At 38.4% G+C, this 19,702-nt stretch overlaps 1 protein-coding gene across 1 annotated transcript in view; it reads left to right on the forward strand.

Annotated features, from left to right (window-relative positions):
* PI4K2A (phosphatidylinositol 4-kinase type 2 alpha) overlaps positions 1-19,702 on the forward strand; it is a 40,742-nt gene that overhangs the window by 14,758 nt on the left and 6,282 nt on the right. The window contains exons 3-8 of the mRNA XM_036886331.2: positions 2,683-2,814; positions 3,191-3,344; positions 8,541-8,602; positions 10,104-10,203; positions 10,937-11,070; positions 11,561-11,620. Coding sequence (XP_036742226.2) covers positions 2,683-2,814; positions 3,191-3,344; positions 8,541-8,602; positions 10,104-10,203; positions 10,937-11,070; positions 11,561-11,620 — 642 coding nt within the window. The remainder of the gene's footprint in view (positions 1-2,682; positions 2,815-3,190; positions 3,345-8,540; positions 8,603-10,103; positions 10,204-10,936; positions 11,071-11,560; positions 11,621-19,702) is intronic.

Here is a 19,702-nt window from a genome sequence, read left to right on the forward strand (position 1 = left end):
ATTCCTCCTGTCTTAGCTTTCCAACCCCACTAATCACTAGAGCACCATGCAATGTAGGTTCATGCTCCCAGAGCAGATCTCCAGGGCTAGGTGTTCAGCAGTCCTAGGCCTCCACACCCTCCCCGCTCTGTTTCTCTTCCTCCTGCAGGTGAGCTGGGGTGGGGAAAGGGCTTGAGTCCCGCCAGGTCCCAGCTTTGGTACATTACCCTGTTCTGTGAGGTCTGCTCCTCTCTCCAGGTGTATGCAGTCTGGTGCAGCCGTCTTTTCTGTTGGTCTTTCAGCATTAGTTGTATTAATTATATTTTCATATTATATGTGGTTTTAGGAGGAGGTCTCTGTCTCACCTCTCACACCACCGTCTTTAATCCCTTGTAACTCCCATCTGACGTCAAATTCACTGCCTGGCCTCGTGCTGCTCACTCCTTCCCTTTATGCTTTAGTTTTCTCTTTGCATCGTTGAACCGCATACTTTGAACATCTGATATGATAATTAATGCTCCTAAGATCTCCTGCCTAACCTGAAATCCTCCTGCTAGGCCCCTCCTAGATATTAGGAACTTGTACAAATACTCCTTGCTCATCACTCTGTAATTTCCTTTCCAGGTGAATAGCAGCCTGCCCCTGGCCCAAGGCCTGCTTGCTCTGTCTGTGCTTCTGGAGTACAGTGCCTAAGAATTAGAATGCAAGTTCTGGTTCCACAGCTTTTTATTGGGTGACCCTTGGGCAAGTCACTTAAGCCACCCCCATACCCTCTGTCTGCTCAGTTTCCTCACTGTAAAAATAAAATACGGATATAAATAGTCCCTATATTGTAGGCTATTAGATTACATAATATAATCTACATAAAGCACCTAGCCCAGTGCCTGGCACAATGTAAACACCATATGTTTTAGGCTATGGTATTTTTATGAGTGTTCTAATCATTAATGTCCCCACCCACCCACCCACAATCTCTTTCTTCCCCAGCTCTGGTCTTCCTTTTTCCCTGGTAGAGAACCTTAATAAGGCTTGAGGAGCTTTTGCAACAGAAAGTCAGCAACAACAAAAACACTCTCTTCCATGAGACTGAGATGAGACAGAACTTTGCGAGCTTAACATACAGCTGCTGAAGAATAGTAAGAGGAAGTCTCTCCCCTCCTTGCCTCCTCTAACACCCTTGTGACAGGATTCTATCCAGTTGATCAGAGCATCTGTCACTGTGGCAACAGGGCTCAAGGTTGCAATGGGGCTTCAAATAGTAAGACTCTAATTCTCAATCAATAGCTGTCTCTGTGAGGTTTCAGGTTGTGATAGTTTCTTTCGCTGTAGGGAAAATGGTTTGTTACAAAGAGTGATCAAAAATAAGTCTGATGGGAAAAGGATGGTTTATGGCTTAAGAGAGCCAGAGCTTTCCCTGTGGAAATTGGCAAGACAGTGTTAGGAAAGCCTTTTTTTCCCTTTATTCCTGTGTCAGAGTTTCCTCAGCAGAGGTTTTGACATAGTGTCTTGCACATGCAGTTTAGGTACTTCATTAGCACTGGGTGGATGGGTGGATGGATGGGAGGGAGGGAATTATTTTGCCTCTCTTTATCTGTAAGGTTCATAGGCAGAATGATTAGTTATTTGTAATGAATTTTGCAAGGCTTAGGAGAAGAAAGAATTTCCTTATAAATTTGATTTTAGGTATTTATATTTTAAAACTCACTTGTTGCTGTCTCTGAAAGAAGGTTATAACTCATTCTTTCATGCATTTACTAAATATTTAATAAGCATGTGCCAGGCACTGTGTTAGATACTGGGGATGCTAATGTAAATACGATGTTCTCTTCCTCCCCAGAATTCATTAGTCTTAAGAGAGAATTTAGATATACAAATGGATAATCATAAGAAAATATGGTAGGTGTGATAATGGATGTACGTACAGATTACAGTGATATCACCACAATTTGACAGTAAGGTATAATATTGGTGGCCATTGAAAAATGCTTTTTTGAATAGGCAGTGCATGCATCTAGTGCAAAAAATCAGAAGGCACAATAGAATAAATAGAGAAGAGTAATTCGGCCTCTCTCCCACCCGTTTTCCAGTCACTCAGTTTCTTCCCTCAGAGGCAGCTACTCTTGCTAGTTTCTTGTGTAATAGTCCAGAAATAGTCTGCAGGAACATGCATAAATATAGCAATCCACTAAAAATTACAACCTATTTTAATGTTTATCTTTTGAATGTGAATAATTTACATGTAGTACAAACTTCAAAAGGAAATTAAAGGGTATAGAGTAAATTGATAGAAAAATTCATTTTTATCTGCAGAGAAAATAGGCATTGGGCCATCCTTTCCTAACCCAGGGGTGGCTATGTTAGTCAGGTAATTCCTGCTAGCTGCTGTGACAACCCCTCAGTCACAGTGGCTTAAAACAGTAGGAGTTTATTTTTTGCTCACATCATAGATCCATGCCAGTTAGGATCTAGATGTTTTGTTACTCCATGTAGTTGGTAAGGGATCTAGGATCCTTCCATGATGTGGCTTTGCCATCTCAGAGCCCTTCATTTCTATCCTACTGACTAGAAAGGCTGAGAAATGCATTCTTTCTGTGTGCCTTGGAAGTGGAATGGTACTGGTGAGCACCTAGCTATTCTCTACCATAGTGGTATAGTTCCTTATACTTGACTTTAACCTAAGTATCTCTTCTTTTTCCACTGTAGGTAGTATACCTGGCCAGTGAGACCTTCAACTATAGTGCCATTGATCGCGTGAAGTCCAGGGGCAAGCGGCTTGCGCTAGAGAAAGTGCCAAAAGTTGGGCAGCGGTTTAACCGCATCGGGCTACCGCCAAAGGTATAGACTACCTGTGTGGCTTATAGGCAATATATTATAGTGGTATAAACCATTCAAGTGGTGAAGCAGGGTGCCTATAGACTCGCATATGGACACATGAATAGCCTGCCCTGAGTTCCCCTGTGTTCCTCATTTCTGTCAAGGGCCTAGAGTTTAGAGAGTAATTTTCCAGAGAATAAATAACATAACTTTCTCATGTTACTTCTCTGGACCATTTAGATGGGTTTCTTGAGTTTGGATGGGAAATCACTTCACCAGATACCACAATCTTCTGATATATAAATTCCACAGGGCCTTAGTGGGTATCTGGCTTACTTGTGGTGTCTTTGGACTTGGGCTGTAGGGAAATACCTTTATTCCTCCTTTTTGGTTGTAGGTTGGTTCATTCCAGCTCTTTGTGGAATCCTACAAAGATGCAGACTACTGGCTACGGCGTTTTGAAGCAGAACCTCTCGCTGAAAACACTAACCGGCAACTACTGCTCCAGTTTGAGAGGTTGGTGGTGCTGGATTACATCATCCGCAACACTGGTGAGCAGCTATGGGTGGTCCCATGGCCTCTGCCAGACTGCAGTGAGGCACGGGAGGAGGCCTGGAAGCTTGCAGAGCTTGGTATCAGGATGACTTTTCTTTAGTCAGAAGGGTTATCCACATTTGGGGAGAGTCTCGAGAACACTTTAGCAAGACAAACTTTGTCTAGGCATATCGTGTGATTATCTGAGGTGGTGGGTGAGGCCTGGAGCCAGTATTTACATTTTACCTTAGCCTCTTTCCTGGTCTCAGACAGAAGACACTTTGGCTCTTCCAAAGCAACAGGACAACTAGGGATCAAAAATTCCTACATTCATAGTAGCAAGGCCTATCACAGGATAGTTTGTCTTTACCTCATATAAGTGGACTTATACAGTATTTGTCATTTTGCATGACGTCCTCAAGGTTCATTCATGTTGAACCTTTTGCTAGTTTTCCTTTCTTTTTAAGGCTAAGTAATATTCCATTGCATGTACATGCCACATTTTATCTATTCATCTGTCATTGGATGCTGGTTGCTTCTGCATTTTAGCTATTGTGAGTAATGGTGCTGTGAACATAGGTGTATAAATATCTTTAGGACATACTGCTTTTAATTCTTCTAAGTATATACCCAGAAGAGAAGTTGCTGGGTCATATGTTGATTCTGTGTTTAATTTTTGAAGGAACTGTTGTATTGTTCTCCACAGCAGCTCTTCCATTTTGCATTATCATCGGTAGTGCACAGGAGTTCCAATTTCTCCATATCCTCACCACCACTTGTTATTTTCTGTTTGTTGGGTTTTTTTTTTAATAGTAATAACCATCCTAATAGGCATGAGGCAGTATCTCATTGTAGTTTTGAGTTGCATTTTCCTAGTGATTAAGGATGTTGAACATCTTTTCATGTGCTTTTTGGCCATTTGTATACTTTTAGAGAAAATGTCTGTTCAAGTCCTTTGCCCATCTTTGAATTGGGTTGTTTGTTTTATTGTTGTTGAGTTGTAGAAGTTCTTTATATATTCTGGATATTAATCCCTTATCAGGTATGTTTTGCAAATATTTCGTCCCATTCTGTTGGCTGCCTTTTTATTCTGGTGATAGTGTTTTCTGATGAATTAATTTTTAAAATTTTCATGAAGTCCGATTTATCTATTTTCCTTTTGCTGTCTGTGCCTTTGATGTCATATCTAAGAAATCATTGCAAAATCTATTGTCATGAAACTTTTGCCCTATGTTTTCATCTTAAAATTTTATAGTTTTAGGTTTTAGGTTTAGATCATGGATCCATTTTGAGTTAATTTTTTATATGGTGTTAGGTAAAGATCCAACTTCATTCTTTTTATGTGGATATCCAGTTTTCCCAGCACCATTTGTTAAAAAGATTCTTTTCCTAGTAAATAGTCTTGCCACCCTTATCAAAAATCATTTCATCAGATATGTGAAGATTTATTTCTAGACTTCCTATTCTGTTCCATTGGTCTGCATGTCTGTAACACACTTTTTTGGTTACTCTACCTTTATAGTAAGTTTTTAGTGGTAGTTCTGTAATATGTTTGAAAGTTTTGGAGGAAATGTGAATTCCTTCCAGCTTTATTCTTCTTTTTCTGGATGGTTTTGGCTGTTAGGGTCCCTGGAAGTTCCATATGAATTTTAGGGTAGGTTTTTTTTTTTTTCCTGTGAAAAACATCTTTGGGATTTTGATAAAAATTGCATTAAATCTCTAGTATGGCTATCCTAACAATATTAATTCCTCCAAATACTAACATGGGGTATCTTTCCATTTATTTACATCTTTTGAAATTTCAGCATTGTAGTTTTCATTGTATCGTCTTTTCACCTTCCTGATTAAATTAGTACTTACATATTCTTTTTGTTTTTGATGCTATTAGAAATGGAATTGCTTTCTTAATTTCGTTTTTGAATTGTTCATTGTTAGTGAACAAAAGTACATCTGACTTTTGTGGGTTGACTTTGTATTCTGATACTTTGGTGAGTTTATTTATTCAGGGTTTTTTTTTGTGAAAATTTTAGGGTTTTCTGCATATAAGATCATCTCATCTGTGAGAAGAGATCATTTTACCTCTTCCTTTCCAGTTTGGTTACCTTTTATTTATTTTTCTTGCATAGTTGCTCTTGTCTTCCTATACTTGTTGAATAGAAATGGTGAAAGCAAGCATCCTTGCCTTATTCTAGATGATAGAAGACAATATTTTGGTCTTTCACCATTGAGTGTGACATTTGCTGTGGGATTTTCACATATGACTTTTATTATGTTGAGGTAGTTTCCTTCTACTCCCAGTTTGTTGAATGTTTTTATCATGAAATGATGTTGAATTTTGTCAGATGATTTTTCAGCATCAATTGAGATGATTATGTGTTTTTCTTCTTTATTCTGTAAATGTGATATATTACATTGATTGATTTTCATATGTTGAACCATCCTTGTGTTCCAGCAATAAATACCACTTAGTCATGGTGTATAATCCTTTAATATGCTGCTGAATTCAGCTTACTGGCATTTTGTGGAGGATTTTTTCATCACTATTCATAAAGGGTATTGGTCTGTCATTTTCTTACAATGTCTTTGTCTGGCTTTAGTATCAAGGTAATGCCGACATCATAGAATGAATTATGGAGTATCCCCTCTTCAGTTTCTTTGAAAAGTTTGAGGAGGATTGGTGTTAGTTATGTTTTAAGTGTTTGGTGGAATTCACTAGTCAAGCCATCAGGTTCAGGGATGTTATTTGTCAAGAGATTTTTGGATTATTGCTTGAATCTCCTTACTAGTTATAGGTATATTTCTTTGTGGTTTTCTATTTTCTTCTGTTTCTTCATGGTTTAATCTTGGTAGGTTTTGTGTTTCTTGAAATTTGTCCATATCATGTAGGTTATCCAGTTTGCTGGCCTAATTGCTTGTAGTATTCTGCAATAATATAATCCTTTTTATTCTGTGAAATCCATAGAAATGTCCCTACTTTCATTTCTGATTTAGTAACTTGATTATTCTTTTCTTTCTTAGTCTGTCTAGCGAAGACTTTGTCAGTTTATTTACCCAGTGAGACAACTGTTAAATTTGAGCATTTAGTTCATTAATTTATAATGTATGTATAGATATAATTGAATTTTTACTGCCATTTTATTACTTGTTTCTGTTTTCTGAATCTTCTATGATTTTTTTCTCACCTTTCTTGCTTTCTTTTAAACTATTTTATAATTATTTAATTTCCCCCCTCTTTTAGCTTGTAAGTTGTATATATTTTTTGTTGTTTCTTTTGGTGGTTACCCTAAAGATTACCACTGAATCCTTGGTTTCCCAAAATCTAGTATTAATTGGCACTTTTTTCTTGGACAATGCAAAGATCTTAGACAATGCAAAAATCCTTAGATCTGTTTACCCATCTCCATACTTATACTTTTGTCATGTATTTTAATCATATAGGTATATATATTGTGTGTATGTGTATACATAAAAACACATTTATATAAAACTATAAGACAATATTATCATCATTATTATTGTAAATAAGTTTTAATAGGGACATTTGAACAAACACAATCAGAATAATGAACTGTTTGAACCAGTTGTTCCAGTCTCAGCAACCATCAATCCATGATAAATCCTGTCCTATTCACACTTTCATTTATCTGCATCTTGTATTATTTTAAAGCAAATCCAAGATATGATGTTATTCATAATTATTTTAGTATGTGTCTCTAAAAGATAACTCTTTAAAAATATATATATATACTATTGTCACACCAAAGAAAACTAACAATATTTGTCTAGATTTACTAACATACTTACCCATTTTATTGGTCTCTATTTCTTCTTGCATTCTAAGCTTTTATTTGAGTTAATTTTCCTTGGACTTGGAGAATAGTTAATACTCATCTGCTAGTGATGAATTTTTTACTTTTTTGTTTGTCTGAAAATGTTATTTCACCCTCATTTTTTGAAGGCTTTTTTTGCTGGGTATAGAATTTGGGATTGGCAGTTATTTTCTTTCAGCAGTTAAAAAAATTCTGTTGTCTTCTTGTTCCCATGGTTTCTGTGGAGAAGTCAGTTATTATTCATATTATTCTTGCCTCTTTGAAGGTAATCTGTCTTTTTCTCTAGTTCCTTTTAAGATTTTCCCTGTAGTTGGTTTTCAAATGTTTTACTGTGATATACCTTGGTATAGTTTTCTTTCTTTGATAAGAACAGGCTTCCTTGAATCTCTAGTATGAGATCTTTAGTCACTTTTGGAAAATCCTCAGCTGTTACCTCTAAATATTACACCTGCCCATTTTTCTCTCTGCTCCTAGGACTCCAATAATGTGTTATTAGTATGTGTTCACATATACATCTTTTTTCCAGAGTGCTTCATTCTGCTGTTTTCTTGTGACTTATCTTTCAGAGCATCTGTTGTGTTCTTAACTCTGGCAACTGTATTTTTAAGTCCTTGAATTTCTGTTTGATTCTTATTTATAGATTCCTGTTTTCTGCTGATATTTTTTAATCTTGACTTTTATCTTCTTAAACATATTAAGGATTTTATCTTGAACATTTTAGAGTCCGTATCTTCATTGTTTGGAGCTCCTATAGATTTGTTTTAATTTTCTTTGTTTTTATTCATGTCATCATGTCTCCTCATATACCTGGTTATTTTTGATTGTCAGAAATTGTACAAATAGTTGAAGGACTAGGATGCTGACATAGATCCTGTCTGGAAGAAGGGGTTTGCTTGTGGCAAGCAGCTAGGGGCATCAGCAATCCAGGATGACTTTACTTTCAGGTATTGTGGGGAAACTGCTCACATCCAAGGTGTAGTCCTTCAGGTTTCAACCCAAAGCATGGGTGATTTACAAGGGCCTCCTTCCCCTTATCAGTCAACAGGCTACAAATTTGTCTCCCTAGCTCCACAAGGATATTAGAACACGGTTACATCTCTCAGCCTCTTAGTCACCTCTTCCCAAATCAACAGGTGCTAGAGAATAAAAGTAGCAATAAATGCTGAACTCTCCTCTCTGGATTTCCTTACTCTCCCAGTCTTGACACTTTAACTCTCAATGGTCTTATTAAAACTCCAATGCCTTCAAGATATTTAAGAATATTTTATTCATGTTTTATAGTCATTCTCAGTAGAATGATTGGTCCAAACTATCTATTCTATCATTATTGAAAATGAAAGTCATTCTAGTTTTTTTTTACTAACTTCATGTTTCTGTTCACAGATCGAGGCAATGACAACTGGCTGATTAAATATGACTGTCCAATGGATAGTTCTAGCTCTCGGGTAAGAGGTCAATCTATATCTTGAAGAAGAGGATGAGGTGGAATATATGCATAATATGGAAGCACATAATGGTTAGATATTCAGATCCTGTAAGTTCAGAAGAATCAGGATAGCACATGTGTTTAAAATTGAAAGGTTAATATTTGGTAGAGCTTTTCTCAATTTGTTTTTAAAGGAATATCCTATTGAATGATGTTAATAGGGATAGAATGAAGAAAAGTTCAGATAAGTTTGGAACCTATTATATGTTTTATGCATTTCCTGGAGATTCATACTACATAGTAGCATAGTAAAGGTCTGAGAAATAGTGCATTAAATGAACCTGTTTAATTTTGTTTGGTCCAGTGATTTCCAAACTTTCTTGACCATGGAACAGTTTTTTCACAACAGATCACAATTCTACACAACATCATTTTAGAAAAAGCTGCTTTCTGTAGCTTTCTTTATTCTCTCACTGCTTTTATCCTCCACCATACTTCTCTGGGCCTGCTTAGTTTGTGTATTTTAAAAAATTAGTGGAAAGGCTAACTAGAGAAGGAGAGTGAGGTGGCTTTTATTCTTTTTTTTCCCCAGTTTTATTCAGATACAGTAGACATATAACATTATGCAAATTTAAGATGTACAATGTGATGATTTGATGCATTTATATATTGCAGAATGTTTATCACATAAGGTTACACACAATAAGATTAGCTAACACATCCTCACAGCATTTTACTTCCCTCTCTAATAGTAGCTCTCAAATTTTGTACATCAGAATTACCTGAAGAGCTTATACATATTCTTCAAGACTTTCCTTTAATAGGTCTGGGCTAATGCTCAGGATGCCACACTTTTAATAAGGTATCCCAGGGGATTCTAAAGCAAGTATTCTGGACCCACATTCCCTGTTCCTGTGATGGTCCTAGTGAACCTGAAGCATGGGGCCACATAGACAGTCATGGGAGTGTCTGACATGGGCTCTCATGGATAACCTGCCCCACTCTTTTGCATTCAACTCTTGTCCGTTTCTTTTTTATGTATCATTGAAGCAGGGAAACAGACACCCTTATGCAAGAGCAGTCAGCTGTTATCTTCCATGATTGATGGAAGATTGTCAAGAAAGTGTGGTCACCACCAGTGAAGTGGCATCTGGGGTAAAAGTCCACACAAAAGGGTCTTTCTTTTTTTCTTATTTTCAAGAAGTCTCATTGCCTTTTCCTAGAAGGAATGGCTTATAGTTAGCTTTTGTTGTTATCATTGCCTTTCGTCGACCAAGGACTGTGCCAACGCCACTAAGGAAGTGCACCTGTTCTAAGACAAGAAAAGGGACTCTGAGAACCTTGAATTAGCCAAGTCAGAGGTGCCATAAGTGTACGAAATTCAAGTAACAATGTAGAAACTAGTTCAGAGGTTGAATAAGGATCAATCCTAAAGGAGTTGAGATGGGATGCTTTGCTGCTACTTTAAAGGGCCTGAGTCAGATGGCATCCTAAGTATTTAGTCTTTCCTTGCTCTTCAGGACACAGACTGGGTGGTGGTAAAGGAGCCTGTTATCAGGGTGGCTGCCATAGACAACGGGCTGGCTTTCCCCTTGAAGCATCCTGACTCCTGGAGGGCATGTAAGTCTCAAGACCACTGTGGTCTGGCTCTTTTTCTTGCTCAGTCTGTTTTCTAATCTGTTCCATGAAGATAATAATATCTCTATCTCAGGATTGTTCTAGGAATTAATGAAATAATGCACCTCATGCACTTTAGTACAATGGCTGGTACATGGCAGCTACTCCATAATGCAAGCAATTATTATAATTTTTATCTTACATTATTCCCATTAGAAGTGTAGAGTTGAGTTTTCTTATCTTTATGCTTAGCATTTTTCTTATTCTTTCTAAGGACTTGTCTTACCATAATTTATTCTGTTTGTGTCTCTACATGTAAGTTGACACCCTGGAAGCCAGCACCTGCCCTGTTATAACTGAGAAACTTTTGGAAAGAGAGAGAGATATATAAATAGGGTTCACTAGCCCCTTTGCAGTACTAATCTATCTTTTCAGAAGGAGCACTTCAGTGTCTCAGTGGCATGTACGTGCTTCTAAATGGGCTTGAATCTTGGAAGGTCATGTAATGTCTGGGGAAGAGCACAGGCACTGGGATTAAGCAGACCTCGGTCTGAATCCTAGTTCCACTACTTACTGTGTAACCTTTGCAGTTAATAGCCCTCGTAACTCTTTCTTTTCTCTTGTTCGTCCAGTAAGAGGGGTGTTCTGCCTTTTGCAGTGCTCTGAGAGGTGGAGGACATAGATGAGCAAGGACTGTATCAATACTAGCTGTGCCTTTGGTTTTTCTTCTTTTCAGATCCCTTTTACTGGGCCTGGTTGCCCCAGGCAAAAGTCCCATTCTCTCAGGAGATCAAAGAACTGATTCTTCCAAAGATATCGGACCCTAACTTTGTCAAGGACTTGGAGGAAGACCTATATGAGCTCTTCAAGGTTAGCTCTGGGAACCTGAGCCTTATAACCATATAGAAGAAAGAGTTTCTAATAGTTTTTCTAATTGGTCCAAGAGAGAATGACTAAATGGCTAGCACCCTTCTGATTTGTATTAGCCATTGAAAAGCAAGATTCCCACATGTGCACAGCAAGATCTCTTTTGGGTTGGTTTGAAAACACATTGGCAGCTCTGACGAATCACACTTGTGTGTATCCTTTGTGTCGTGTGGCTGTGGTGTATCTGCCGAGCTCATTTTCACAGGGAGCATGAGAGCCTGGAGTTCTGTAGTTAATAATGAGACTCAGGGCAAGATATTTTCTTGTTCTCTGTATCCCCATCTGTGAAGGAGGGAGTTCTTGGGGTGGTAGTTAACTTCACTAAGCCTTATAAGCCTCAGGTAGGTTGTCCTTAGAACATTTCTAATTGAGGAGGAAAATGGCTTCTGAGGGACTCAGGCCGATTCTATCTCCTTCTGCCCTTCTTTTACAGAAAGATCCTGGTTTTGACAGGGGCCAGTTCCATAAGCAGATTGCTGTCATGCGGGGACAGGTAAGCCTGGGGCTTCCTCCTGGTGTCATCCAGGGATCTCTTTGGGAGGGTTATATGCTCATGTTGAGTAAATGTGTAAAACTTGTATTTTACACCCTTTTTAGTCAATGCCATGCATGTTTGTGACTCTGCCCTATCACATGGGAGAAAATGCTAGCCCTTCCAAATCTTCCACATCTTCCACAATATTCAGTGTTTGGTGAAGCACTTACTAGGTGCTTAACTGTGTGCCACTGGATAGTTCATTGGTAAACTGACCTAGCAGTCCCTGCCCTCATGTTGCTCAAGACAGGCCATATGCCTTGGTAGTTAAGAGCTAGGCTCTGGAGTCATTGCTTCACCATTTATAAGGTCTGTAGCCTTGGGTAAGAGCCTCAGCTTCCTTGTGTAGAAAAAGGACAGTAATAATACTTTGTAGTGTTAGCTGGAGGATTTCATGAGAAAATGCCTATCAAGTGTTCAGTGAAAGCAATGCCTGGCACATACTAAGCACTCAGATTTTGGTTACAATTTGTGTTGTTGTTCTAGTTACAAGTTATGTTATTTCTTCTCTTTCCAATTCACCTTAAAAGAGAGCTGAGAAAACCCCCAGGGCATTGATCTTCCAAAGCATAGTAAAGAATATGCTTGAAAAATTGTTTTTAAACTTGTAGGTCATTGACATTCTGCTTATCACTTTGAAGTCTTAAAGACAGCTGGGATGGCCTAGCAGTTAGGGTATAAAATGTGGGCAGAGTGCCTGAGTTTGGTTGTTGGTTCTGCCATTTACTAGCTGTGAGATCTTGGACAACTTCCTTAATCTCTCCTCCTTTCAGTCTCCATTTGTAACATAGGATTAATAACACCTACATCATAGGGTTATTATGAGGTAAATCATTTGGAGTATAATGTTTGGTGTGTTGAAGTACTCAATATATATTAGCTGTTTTGAGTATGATTTTATATACATAAAAGTTAGGTTCTCACTTCTTTAAAGGACAGAAATGTCTCTCAGTCATAGTTACACATTTATGTCTTCCTGCAATTTAGCTAAAGGCTTCTGGTGACATCAACATTTGGGCTTACTGCACCCATGTTTCCCTGCAAGAGGGATGAGCAGAGGTTTTAAGAACTGCAGTTATTATAGCTGCCTGAATACCAGTAATGTAGTCTTCTTACATTTCCCAAAAAAATGTCAGGGCCTAATCAGGTTAGCAGATATTCTGAAAATCTTAAAAGCCACATGATTGGAACTCAGCACAAAGGAACAAACTTCTCAAGCCTCTGTAGGCTGTGTCTCTGTCCCTATTGTGTTATCTTCTCTAACCCCTTCCCAAATCAGTCTCTTGCCAACACCATAGCAATCCTCCTTTCATTATAACTATGTAGGCCATTATCTAAAGTGGCAAAAGGAAAAGGAGGGTGGTTGGGAGAGTTCAGTTTTGTCTTTCTCTCCCTCTGCTGCTCTTAGTGTTCTTTGAGGGCCTTTTGGCAACTTACAACCTAGTGCACTTTCCTCTGAACACCATAAGATTCCGTGAACATCCAGTGCCTCCCAGCCTGTAGGTGACCAGTATACCACTTGCTTACCAGTTACATGTTGGAGCAAAATGAGCCTCTGCCTTACAGAAATCTGATGTACCACAGGGGAATGAGGCCATAACCTTCTCCCTACCTGAAACATAATCATAGGTGGGCTATGTGGAAGCCATGAGCTGAAGGGTAAGGGTGAAGAAACCCTGGAGAGAGGGAGGTGGGTGGTTATTTATTATTTATTATTCTAACCAGGAAGTAGATGCAGAATGCAGGGTCTGAGGGAAAGCCCCTTTAAATAACATTTTTAAAGACATTATTTATTCTTTTTTTTTTTTTTTTTTTAAATAATTATTTTTTATTGAAGGGTAGTTGACGCACAGTATTACATTACATTAGTTTCAAGTGTACAACACAGTGGTAGAACATTTATATACATAATTCGAGGTTCCAGCTATCACCCTACCAAGCTGTTACAATATCTTGACTATATTCCTTATGCTATACATTACATCCTGGTTACTTATTTATTTTACCATTGGAAGTCTGTCCTTTTTTTTTTTTTTTTGTGAGGGCATCTCTCACATTTATTGATCAAATGGTTGTTAACGACAATAAAATTCTGTATAGGGGAGTCAATGCTCAATGCACAATCATTAATCCACCCCAAGCCTAATTTTCGTCAGTCTCCAATCTTCTGAGGCATAACAAACAAGTTCTTACATGGAGAACAAATTCTTACATAATGAATAAGTTACATAGTGAACAGTACAAGGGCAGTCATCACAGAAACTTTCAGTTTTGCTCATGCATTATGAACTCTAAACAGTCAGTTCAAATATGAATACTCATTTGGTTTTTATACTTGATTTATATGTGGATACCACATTTCTCTCTTTATTATTATTATTTTTAATAAAATGCTGAAGTGGTAGGTAGATACAAGATAAAGGTAGAAAACATAGTTTAGTGTTGTAAGAGAGCAAATGTAGATGATCAGGTGTGTGCCTGTAGACTATGTGTTAATCCAAGCTAGACCAGGGCAATAAAACATCCACGTATGCAGAAGATTTCTCTCAGAACAGGGGGGGTGAGGTTCTAAGCCTCACCTCTGTTGATCCCCAATTTCTCACCTGATGGCCCCCCTGCGACTGTGCCTGTCTTAGGTTGTTCCTCCCTTGAGGAATCTTACCCGTCTCTGGCTAACCAGTCATCTTCCGGGGCCATACAGGGAAATGTGAAGTTGGTAAGTGAGAGGGAAGCCTTATTGTTTGAAAAGGTTAGCTTTTTACATCTTTGCATATTTATGCCCTGTGGCTTCTATGCCCAGCATTTGTCTTGAGGTATCTTTACCACTTGGAAGAATTATGATACTCGGTAAATTTGATACGAGGCACGAATTCTATTTAAGGGTTGTAATTAGGAAGGAAGAAGAAAAGCTATAGAAGTAGCAGGCGGAAGAAAACATGGGAAGATTGATGATTTCTTTGGCATATCTTCTTGTAGAGTACTTCAGCATGAATAGGTTTTAAGCTACTACTTAAATTGCGCACACATTAACATAATAGGAGTATAGTTACATAACCAAAGCATATCTGTAATTACCAGCCATCTCCAGTGAAACCAAGTAAACCAGTTAGGCACCTTAGGCATTTGTGAAAACTTATCTATGACATGGTGGATATTGTCCAACTGAACTTGAACAGTCTGAGAGAAATCAGACAAATTAAAACAACCCATTCCTGGGGACTGTTCACATGCCATATGTTCTTTTAACAGTAAATAGTCTGTAGTTGTAAGACTTTGGAGCGCTACAATTTGTACTTCTCCAAATTCTTGGTTGAGTTCCAACAGTATAGATCCAGTCAAATCTGTTGTTTTACTGTATGCACAGGCCAGCTTAGATATCTCCTTCCTCATTCCCATGGCAAGTCCAGGAATGGGTGGGATGAGTGCATCTACAGCTGTAGCAGTGCGTGGATCTTTGTTGGGGTTTTTTGATGATCATCTTCTGGCATGAGTCTTCCAGAGAGTGCAGATGTTGGAAGTTCTTTTTCATATCGTATCTTAGTTCATTTTCGGGGTAGCCCAATTAGACTTTGATCCTCTGTATAAACACAAACGGACCCTTTGCCTACACTTTTATATGCCCTTTATACCCTTGTGTAGAACTCGTTGGAGGTTACCACACAGGAACTGCCCTTTTTTTTTTTTCTTTGTTTTTGGTATCACTAATCTACACTTACATGACGAATATTATGCTTACTAGACTCTCCCCTATACCAGGTCTCCCCTATAAACCCCTTTACAGTCATTGTCCATCAGCATAGCAAAATGTTGTAGAATCACTACTTGCCTTCTCTGTGTTGTACAGCCCTCCCTTTTCTCCTACCCCCCCATGCATGTTAATCTTAATACCCCCCTACTTCTCCCCCCCTTATCCCTCCCTACCCACCCATCCTCCCCAGTCCCTTTCCCTTTGGTACCTGTTAGTCCATTCTTGAGTTCTGTGATTCTGCTGCTGTTTTGTTCCTTCAGTTTTTCCTTTGTTCTTATATTCCACAGATAAGTGAAATCATTTGGTATTTCTCTTTCTCCGCTTGGCTTGTTTCACTGAGCATAATACCCTCCAGCTCCATCCATGTTGCTGCAAATGATTGGATTTGCCCTTTTCTTATGGCTGAGTAGTATTCCATTGTGTATATGTACCACATCTTCTTTATCCAGTCATCTACTGATGGACACTTAGGTTGCTTCCAATTCTTGGCTATTGTAAATAGTGCTGCAATAAACATAGGGGTGCATCTGTCTTTCTCAAACTTGATTGCTGCGTTCTTAGGGTAAATTCCTAGGAGTGCAATTCCTGGGTCAAATGGTAAGTCTGTTTTGAGCATTTTGATGTACCTCCATACTGCTTTCCACAATGGTTGAACTAACTTACATTCCCACCAGCAGTGTAGGAGGGTTCCCCTTTCTCCACAGCCTCGCCAACATTTGTTGTTGTTTGTCTTTTGGATGGCAGCCATCCTTACTGGTGTGAGGTGATACCTCATTGTAGTTTTAATTTGCATTTCTCTGATAATTAGCGATGTGGAGCATCTTTTCATGTGTCTGTTGGCCATCTGTATTTCTTTTTTGGAGAACTGTCTGTTCAGTTCCTCTGCCCATTTTTTAATTGGGTTATTTGGTTTTTGTTTGTTGAGGTGTGTGAGCTCCTTATATATTCTGGACGTCAAGCCTTTACCGGATGTGTCTTTTTCAAATATATTCTCCCATACTGTAGGGATCCTTCTTGTTCTATTGATGGTGTCTTTTGCTGTACAGAAGCTTTTCAGCTTAATATAGTCCCACTTACTCATTTTTGCTGTTGTTTTCCTTGCCCGGGGAGATATGTTCAAGAAGAGGTCACTCATGTTTATGTCTAAGAGGTTTGTGCCTATGTTTTCTTCCAAGAGTTTAATGGTTTCATGGCTTACATTCAGGTCTTTGATCCATTTTGAGTTTACTTTTGTATATGGGGTTAGACAATGGTCCAGTTTCATTCTCCTACATGTAGCTGTCCAGTTTTGCCAGCACCACCTGTTGAAGAGACTGTCATTTCGCCATTGTATGTCCATGGCTCCTTTATCAAATATTAATTGACCATATATGTCTGGGTTAATGTCTGGATTCTCTAGTCTGTTCCATTGGTCTGTGGCTCTGCTCTTGTGCCAGTACCAAATTGTCTTGATTACTATGGCTTTATAGTAGAGCTTGAAGTTGGGGAGTGAGATCCCCCCTACTTTATTCTTCTTTCTCAGGATTGCTTTGGCTATTCGGGGTCTTTGGTGTTTCCATATGAATTTTTGAATTATTTGTTCCAGTTCATTGAAGAATGTTGCTGGTAGTTTCATAGGGATTGCATCAAATCTGTATATTGCTTTGGGCAGGATGGCCATTTTGACGATATTAATTCTTCCTAGCCACGAGCATGGGATGAGTTTCCATCTGTTAGTGTCCCCTTTAATTTCTCTTAAGAGTGACTTGTAGTTTTCAGAGTATAAGTCTTTAACTTCTTTGGTTAGGTTTATTCCTAGGTATTTTATTTTTTTTGATGCAATTGTGAATGGAGTTGTTTTCCTGATTTCTCTTTCTGTTGGTTCATTGTTAGTATATAGGAAAGCCACAGATTTCTGTGTGTTGATTTTGTATCCTGCAACTTTGCTGTATTCCGATATCAGTTCTAGTAGTTTTGGGGTGGAGTCTTTAGGGTTTTTTATGTACAGTATCATGTCATCTGCAAATAGTGACAGTTTAACTTCTTCTTTACCAATCTGGATTCCTTGTATTTCTTTATTTTGTCTGATTGCCGTGGCTAGGACCTCCAGTACTATGTTAAATAACAGTGGAGAGAGTGGGCATCCCTGTCTAGTTCCCGATCTCAGAGGAAATGCTTTCAGCTTCTTGCTGTTCAATATAATGTTGGCTGTGGGTTTATCATAGATGGCCTTTATTATGTTGAGGTACTTGCCCTCTATTCCCATTTTGCTGAGAGTTTTTAACATGAATGGATGTTGAACTTTGTCAAATGCTTTTTCAGCATCTATGGAGATGATCATGTGGTTTTTGTCTTTCTTTTTGTTGATGTGGTGGATGATGTTGATGGACTTTCGAATGTTGTACCATCCTTGCATCCCTGGAATGAATCCCACTTGGTCATGGTGTATGATCCTTTTGATGTATTTTTGAATTCGGTTTGCTAATACTTTGTTGAGTATTTTTGCATCTACGTTCAGCAGGGATATTGGTCTGTAGTTTTCTTTTTTGGTGGGGTCTTTGCCTGGTTTTGGTATTAGGGTGATGTTAGCTTCATAGAATGAGTTTGGGAGTATCCCCTCCTCCTCTATTTTTTGGAAAACTTTAAGGAGAATGGGTATTATGTCTTCCCTGTATGTCTGATAAAATTCCGAGGTAAATCCATCTGGCCCGGGGGTTTTGTTCTTTGGTAGTTTTTTGATTACCGCTTCAATTTCGTTGCTGGTAATTGGTCTGTTTAGATTTTCTGTTTCTTCCTGGGTCAATCTTGGAAGGTTATATTTTTCTAGGAAGTTGTCCATTTCTCCTAGGTTTCCCAGCTTGTTAGCATATAGGTTTTCATAGTATTCTCCAATAATTCTTTGCATTTCCGTGGGGTCCGTCGTGATTTTTCCTTTCTCGTTTCTGATACTGTTGATTTGTGTTGACTCTCTTTTCTTCTTAATAAGTCTGGCTAGAGGCTTATCTATTTTGTTTATTTTCTCAAAGAACCAGCTCTTGGTTTCATTGATTTTTGCTATTGTTTTATTCTTCTCAATTTTATTTATTTCTTCTCTGATCCTTATTATGTCCCTCCTTCTGCTGACCTTAGGCCTCATCTGTTCTTCTTTTTCCAATTTCGATAATTGTGACATTAGACCATTCATTTGGGATTGCTCTTCCTTTTTTAAATATGCTTGGATTGCTATATACTTTCCTCTTAAGACTGCTTTTGCTGCGTCCCACAGAAGTTGGGGCTTAGTGTTGTTGTTGTCATTTGTTTCCATATATTGCTGGATCTCCATTTTGATTTGGTCATTGATCCATTGATTATTTAGGAGCGTGTTGTTAAGCCTCCATGTGTTTGTGAGCCTCTTTGCTTTCTTTGTACAGTTTATTTCTAGTTTTATGCCTTTGTGGTCTGAAAAGTTGGTTGGTAGGATTTCAATCTTTTGGAATTTTCTGAGGCTCTTTTTGTGGCCTAGTATGTGGTCTATTCTGGAGAATGTTCCATGTGCATTTGAGAAGAATGTATATCCCGCTGCTTTTGGATGTAGAGTTCTATAGATGTCTATTAGGTCCATCTGCTCTACTGTGTTGTTCAGTGCTTCCGTGTCCTTACTTATTTTCTGCCCAGTGGATCTATCCTTTGGGGTGAGTGGTGTGTTGAAGTCTCCTAGAATGAATGCATTGCAGTCTATAACCCCCTTTAGTTCTGTTAGTATTTGTTTCACATATGCTGGTGCTCCTGTGTTGGGTGCATATATATTTAGAATGGTTATATCCTCTTGTTTGACTGAGCCCTTTATCATTATGTAGTGTCCTTCTTTATCTCTTGTTACTTTCTTTGTTTTGAAGTCTATTTTGTCTGATATTAGTACTGCAACCCCTGCTTTCTTCTCACTGTTGTTTGCTTGAAATATGTTTTTCCATCCCTTGACTTTTAGTCTGTACATGTCTTTGGGTTTGTGGTGAGTTTCTTGTAAGCAGCATATAGATGGGTCTTGCTTTTTTATCCATTCTGTTACTCTGTGTCTTTTGATTGGTGCATTCAACCCATTAACATTTAGGGTGACTATTGAAAGATATGTACTTATTGCCATTGCAGGCTTTAAATTCGTGGTTACCAAAGGTTCAAGGTTAGCCTCTTTAGTATCTTACTGCCTAACTTAGCTCGCTTATTGAGCTGTTATATACACTGTCTGGAGATTCTTTTCTTCTCTCCCTTCTTGTTCCTCCTCCTCGATTCTTCATATGTTGGGTGTTTTGTGCTGTGCTCTTTCTAGGAGTGCTCCC

The sequence above is a fragment of the Manis pentadactyla genome, chromosome 8 (genome assembly GCF_030020395.1).
Source record: "Manis pentadactyla isolate mManPen7 chromosome 8, mManPen7.hap1, whole genome shotgun sequence".
Taxonomy (NCBI): Eukaryota; Metazoa; Chordata; class Mammalia; order Pholidota; family Manidae; genus Manis; species Manis pentadactyla.